We start from the raw sequence: 7500 nt of genomic DNA, 5'->3' as shown, positions 1-7500 counted from the left end.
TTATAAGTATTATTACATCATAAAAAAAAAAAAAAAAAAAAAATAAATAAATAAATAAATAATTACCGCTTTGTATAAATATATATATATATATATATATACATATATATATATATATATATATATATATATATATATATATTTATTTATTTATTTATTTATATATGTTTTCCAATTTCTTAACAATTTATAATTTTTTTTTCCCTTCGGCACAAGAACCTTATGTACATTAAATATTAAGTGATCCTAAGGAATATAATATATATATATATATATATTGATTGATTTATTTATTTATTTGTTTAATAATTGTAAAGCCTTTTATTATAATGCATGAAGAACTTCCGCATATCGTCGTTTTATCCTATAATGAAAAGGATGTAGAAAATTTTATAGGATATTTGAAAAATAAATTTGAAGTGTTAGAAGATTATGTTAATAGTGATAAGTATAAAATTACGTACAATGATAAGAGAAGATACGAAAAAAATGAAGAAGACGAAGGGAATTATATTTTTCAGAATATTAGTAAAATAAAAATTGTAAATAAATATTATAGTGCAGACGTTATAATTTCATCATGTATTTATAACAAAATATTAAATGTTGAAAAAGAAATACATATAGATAATATACCATATGAAAGCATAATATTTTTATTTGACGATTTTAATAGAAAAGAAAAAAATATAATTAATCATAATCCGTTTAGAAATTACAATAATGATGATTGTATGGAATATATAAAAGATGAAAAAAATGGGAATATGATAAGAAATGTAAACTTTGATTTTTCAAATTTATATAAAGATATAGGTATTAAAATTGCAATATTTCCTTTGTCATTGCATGAAGAAAAAAATACGGATATACTTTATTTTTTTAGTGAATATTTTATTGAAGCTTTATATATAAATTATAATTTAACAAATATTGAACAAGAAATTCCGGATGAACAAGAAGATAATATAAATGATAATAAAAATGAAAATAAAAATAAAAATAAAAATAAAAACATAATCAAAAATAAATTTGAAGAATTTTATGAGGATGATGAACGTTTAGTTGAAGCATTACATTGTAATATGTGGAAAGGCTTACAGATGAAAAAGGCAAATATAATCATGCATGAACATTTAGAAAATAATCTACAAAACCAAGATAAAAAGGAAGAAGATAAAACAAAGAATAATGACCAAAGGGCGGATGAAAATAAAACGACACAAAATAAAGAAGATTATCAAAATGTATTAAAGACAGATCAAACTGAATTAAACGACAAAAATTATATTGAACATAAAAAGGAAGAACAAACATATTGTCAAATTCAAAAGGAAGAACAAAAAAATTGTCAAATTCAAAAGGAAGAACAAAAAAAATCTCAAGTTCAGAAGGAAGATTTGTTCATGCAAAATTTTAACAAAATTGTAGAAAAAATAAAACAAGTTAAAATTGAAAATACAAATTGTAATAATGATAATGTAAGAAGAAAAAAAGCTGCAGAATTAATACTCGAATTACAACAATATTTTTGTGACATGGATGAATAATAATATGACATATATATATATATATATATATATATATATATATATGTTATATACATATGTGTGTATAATATTTTATTCATATATAATCATTTTATTTTATTTTTTTTATTTTTTTTTTTTTTTTTATAATTCATTTTATTTTTTTGTCATCTTTAAGCTTATTAATTTTTTATGTACTTTCTCTTGATAAGAATATTAAGGGAAATCAAATTTTTAAAAAATATAATTAAAAAAATAAAATAATAAAAGAGTATACATACTACAAAATATAATTCAATCGATATATAATATTATATATATTATTGTTGAATAAATATTATACCACATAAATATATTCATCACACAATATTTCTTTTTTTATATAACAAATGTGTATATTTATATGTGCCTAATACTATAATCATAATATATGTATGAAATAGGAAATATACAAATCCTCAATTTTTTTTTTTTTTTTTTTTTTCTTGTTAATTATTAAAAATAAAATGCACATATGTAATAGACTTTATCAAAATAATAAATATTAAGTTAAACATTACACACTATGTATTATTTATGTTATATTTTTTTTTCGTTTTCGAAAATTTAAGCAATCTACATATTTTTCAGTATTATTAAATGCACAAATAGAACATAAATAAATATAATATAATAACAATGTATATATATATATATATATATATATATATATTTATTTATTCATTTAGACGATTGGTAAATCAAAAAAAATAATAAATTTATTTAATAATTTTATTTTTCAGCATACTTATTTTATATTATTTTAAACATGCACAAGTATAATTTATTCTAAATCGTCTTGTGCTTGTTTCCTTTTTGAATTCTCTCATTTATAGTACACCGAGTGATCGTTGAATAATTCTTAACGTTTTCAAGTAAATAAATGCAAATATATTTTTACATATCTTTATTCATTTATTAATTTTATTTTTAATTATATATTTGGATTAACATATATTATATATTATATATTAATATATTTAATATTTTTTTTTTTTTTTTTTTTTTTTTTTCTTTTTCCCTTATGTCTTATATGTTGTGTGTTACATGCTTTGTGGATAATTATTATAAAAAAGGAAAAAAAAAAAAAAATTAAGTGAATTAATTAGAAAGTAGAATTTTATATATTAAATTAAATATATACATACATATATATATATATATATTTTTTTTTTTTTTTTTAATTGAAATATTATATAACAATTCAATGATATATATATATATATATATATACATAAAATATTCTATAATTTTTATTAAGAAATACATGTTAAAAAATATTGATATAATAATTATCAGTATAGTTAAAAAGAAAAAAAATAAAATATAGCATCTTTATAAAATAAAGGTTTTACCAATAAAAGATTAAAAAAAAGTATCCATATATATATATATATATATATATATATATATATAATTATGATATTTTAGAAGACACCAAAAAAATATACCTATATAATATATAGAATCATATAAATTAATATGTGATTATTAAAATATATGTTTTTTTCTTTTTAGATTTTTAAGGATGAAATTTTGTCATTTTGTAAATAAATTTGTCGCCTCGGTAGGAGGGGTCATATTAGTTTTATACGAATTTTCTCAGTTTTATGAAAATTATATACCTAAATATAATGATCACGTGTATATTATGGATAATTCTTATATACCATTTTCCACGTTTTTCATATTAAGTTTATCCTATATGTTTCTGAATATATTTAGCCCTTCAAAAAATAGTATATCAAATAGTTTCAAAGGTAATAAATATAAAATATAGTCACTATAAGAAAGAGATGAAGTTTATATGTGATCATTATTTATACTCCTTTATCAATATTTTTATCATTATATATATACATATATATGTGTATTCATTTTTACACCATTTTTTATTTCATCTTCCCAAGGATTGTTAGGTTGTTTCCTGATAACATGCTCGATGTTTTATTTCATGAACCAGGTCATTATTTGTTCAGGTAAAATGAAAAAAAAAAAAAAAAAAATTAATAAATACCTAAACATCACATATATATGTATAATATATATATATATATATATATATATATATATATATTTATATTTATATATATGTACATATGATTATTTCATTTCTTTCCACAATTTATATAGAATATGCCAAGGAGGAGTCAACAAAGTTACGTTTTTCCGTATACTTTTGTGTGTTCCTGTTTCTTTATATGTTTTCTTTATGTATTGAATCATATAAAAATTTCTCTTTTACCACTTCAAAATATGAAAGAAAAGAGCCTGGCACGATGAAAGTAGAGGTTTAATTTATAGGAAAAATATTCTCTTTTTTTTAAAGGACAATCGTTATATATATATATATATATATATATATGACAAATATATTAAACATATATATTTATATTACCATAGTATCTTTATATTTTTAATTTTTTTCCTTTAATTAAAGTTATACATGTATAAAATTGATTGTCTTATCAATTAAAGATACTTTTATTTTATTTTATTTGTTTTTTATTTATTTATTTATTTTTTTTTTTTTCTACTATTATATATTGTACAAATGATACTTATATTATTATATGCAAACACAAGAAATTTTTTATTTTATAAAAATATATATAAACGTGTAATATATTTTTTATAAAATTATATGGAATATTCCGTATATTTCATAATAATTAAAAAAAAAAAAAAAAAAAAAAAAAATGGACAGAAACATATAAATATGTACATATATAAAATATATATATTATAAATGTATATATTTTTATTTAGTCATTTATATCATTTGTGTGGAAGCATATAGAAACCTTTTTAACAAACCAACAGTTTACACATTATTATTTTCATCTTTTTCTTGAGAAAAGATATGTATTAATCCGCATGATGTTCCATAAGCTATTATATAATTTTCATCAAACGAAGCATATGATATGCTGAAAAAAAAAAAAAAAAAAAATATATATATATATATATATATATATATATATATTATACATATTTTTCAATATTTTTAAAATGTCTATTCCTATCAATATATTATTATATACATATTATCATTTTACTAATAACTAACCTTTTTGGTGTTAGTGCTCTATTTTTTCCTGTGCATTGTTGGTCCCACTTTTTTGACCTTACAATTTTTATACCATCATTCAACACATTTTGTAATCCTTTCAAATATTCATATAATAATATCATGGAAACTGAATAGATATCTTCTTTCTGCATACAACTAATTTCTAATAATATACTTGGCTCAAGATCTACACATTTTGTACTCCATAAAAAAAATTCATTATATTTATTTTTTGAAGAATTTTCTTTTGTTTTCCCCTTTAATATAGTGTTATCATCATATAGAAATAAATACATATGATCTCCAATTAAAACGCTATTTAAACAACTATTATCAACAGTATTAAAAAAGGATTTATCAATATTTAAAATATATTTATTTTGAAAAAGATTAATTATAGATCCTTTATCTTGACCGAAACTAATACAACTATTTCTGTACCACTTTAAATGAGAACATGTTTCTGTTTTTCTTTTAAAATAAAACAGCTCCTTACTATTTCGTATATCTATTATTACGATGTTCCCATCTTTTGAACATAAGCATAAAAGATAGGAATTAATACATGGATAAAATGAACATAGGGATAACACACCATGTTGTAGGTATATTATTTCTTCTCTTATATTTATTTTATTAATGTTTGATAAGCAAATATTATTTGATATATTATATATATTATTTTTTATACCAGATCTAATATTACTATGTGTTTCCAAATGAAATTTCCTTTTATCGGAAATATAAAGATTATTATTCCTATCATTTATACAATCCACATTATGACAATTAATAGCATCATCATGATTATTAACATCATCATTTTTATTGTGGTTGCTCCAACTTGTTGGAAAGAAATTTTCTTTTTTCTTCATTTCCTTATTCCATGAGTACCTATGTACAAGTTCATCATTTTCATTTATATTTCCTTCAAAAGATTGCATATTCTGATTTATGTTCTTTTGATTTTTATTAAAAAATAAAAAATTTTCATAATGTTCTCTATCTCCATACTGTAGAGAAATATTGATGGTTTTACTTTTTTCAATAAAACTGTTAATTTTATTTTCCTCTTTATTAACAATATTTAATATAATATCTATAATTTTAATTTTGAAGTTATTAAAACAAAGAGCTATTTTTAAATATCTTTTTTGATCCTTAATACAAATGGTATATGAAAAATCGTTAATATATTCACTACTTGTATAAGTAAATATCTTTTTAAATTTTTGTCTTTTTGTTTGTGTTTTTTTCTGATTTTTTTTTTCCTTTCTTTTCTCATTTTTTATAAATGAATATATATTATTAGAGCTATCTTTATTTCTCTGATTTTTCAAAGCCATATAAATATTAACAAAAAAATGATATTTCGATATTGCAAAAATTTTTATTTTATTACCTAATAAACATAATAACAAATATATATATTCTTTTCCTTTTCCTTTTCCTTTTCCTGCATTCAGAGAATCAAATTTTATCCATTCCATTTTTTTACACATATAAGTATGTTCTATTATGTCAATGAATACCGGTTTACACAAATATTTTGATAAAAAATAAAAAACAATAAAATTTCGTCCAGGTTTATCAGAATTATAATAAGCATCACTATTTAAATAACTATATATACTTATGCTTAAAATATTCCCTTCAAAGATCTCGGAACATTTCATCATCATATCGTTTATTAAATTATAAATATTGTTTTCTATTTTTTCATTATATATATTATCATTATTTTCGTACCTAAAATTTGTAACATCATTTTTTATAATACTCCTATTGTAATTATTATTTTTTAATGTGTTTTTATCATCATATAGAACTTCCTCTCCAGAAATACTATTATTATTATTATTATTATTATTATAATTGTTATTTTCTAATCTGTTTTTATCATCATATAGAACTTCCTCTCCAGAAATACTATTATTATTAATATTATTATTATAAGATAGATTTATGGGGTAAGTGTCTTTATTATATATATTTTTATCCATGACATTTTTTTCATTCAAAAAAAAAGTTAAATATGTTACCATATTTATACTATCACTAAAGTCCATATAATTTATAGGACAACACAAACTTAAAAAAATATTTTCTGATGATAAATCTTTTGATAAATATTCTTCTAAGTTATCCAAAATATTTTCTATGTTTAATGTTTCTTCTTCATTTATATTTTTAGTTATACTTTTATTTTCTTCTTCACTTGTATTTTCTTTTATATCATTAGATAAACTATTACAAATTAATAAAAAATATAAAAATACTATCATATCAGGATGTAAAATATTATTTCCTTCAATCCTATTTATATTACATTCTATATCAAAATTATTATTTCCCCGCCTTTCTTCTCTTATTTCTTCTTGCCTATTTTTTTTTTGTCCATTTATATATATTTTTATTTTTTCTAAATAATTATAAAAGTCATGATTTTGCTCCTTTACCTTTTGTTTTATATGAAAATTATTTTTTTTTTTTTTTTTTAATAAATAGCTTTTCTTAATATTATCGACAACTCTTTCACTTGAAAAAGGAGAGACTTTAATCTTTTTATTATTTAAATGAATTTGTATATCCTCAAGGAAAAATATATTTCTCCAGTTTGTATTATCATGATTTAATATACATTTTAAATCTATATTTTCTTTTATGTTAAATATTTTTTTAGAGATGAAATTGGATACTTCCGTACAAGATATATCAGATTCTTTTTCTTTTTTTATTTCTGAATTTTCACTAATATTAATCATATTGTCTTTTACGTTTTGACAATCTATATGTTCATCAATATGTATATTATCATCAATATGTATATTATCATCAATATGTATATTATCATCAATA

The 7500-nt window shown here is 18.9% G+C and overlaps 3 protein-coding genes across 3 annotated transcripts in view; 2 read left to right on the top strand and 1 right to left on the bottom strand.

Annotated features, from left to right (window-relative positions):
• Positions 1-329: 329 nt before the first annotated feature.
• Positions 330-1550, top strand: PF3D7_0524300 (conserved Plasmodium protein, unknown function; the record flags this gene model as incomplete). The annotated part of the gene is made up of 1 exon (XM_001351763.1): positions 330-1550. The coding sequence occupies one exon, from the start codon at positions 330-332 to the stop codon at positions 1548-1550; it is 1221 nt and encodes a 406-aa protein (XP_001351799.1).
• Positions 1551-3096: 1546 nt separating this feature from the next.
• Positions 3097-3865, top strand: PF3D7_0524200 (conserved Plasmodium membrane protein, unknown function; the record flags this gene model as incomplete). Its single annotated transcript, XM_001351762.1, has 3 exons — positions 3097-3328; positions 3479-3547; positions 3702-3865. The coding sequence occupies 3 exons, from the start codon at positions 3097-3099 to the stop codon at positions 3863-3865; spliced, it is 465 nt and encodes a 154-aa protein (XP_001351798.1).
• A 527-nt stretch (positions 3866-4392) lies between these two features.
• The window catches only part of PF3D7_0524100 (conserved Plasmodium protein, unknown function), a gene marked incomplete at both ends in the record, with an annotated part of 3872 nt that continues 764 nt past the window's right edge, over positions 4393-7500 (bottom strand). Inside the window, 2 exons of the mRNA XM_001351761.1 lie at positions 4393-4498; positions 4639-7500. The exon at positions 4639-7500 is cut by the window's right edge and continues 764 nt beyond it. Coding sequence (XP_001351797.1) covers positions 4393-4498; positions 4639-7500 — 2968 coding nt within the window. The remainder of the gene's footprint in view (positions 4499-4638) is intronic.

Source organism: Plasmodium falciparum (genome assembly GCF_000002765.6).
Source record: "Plasmodium falciparum 3D7 genome assembly, chromosome: 5".
Lineage (NCBI taxonomy): Eukaryota > Apicomplexa > Aconoidasida > Haemosporida > Plasmodiidae > Plasmodium > Plasmodium falciparum.
This window is presented reverse-complemented; position numbering and strand designations above follow the sequence as displayed.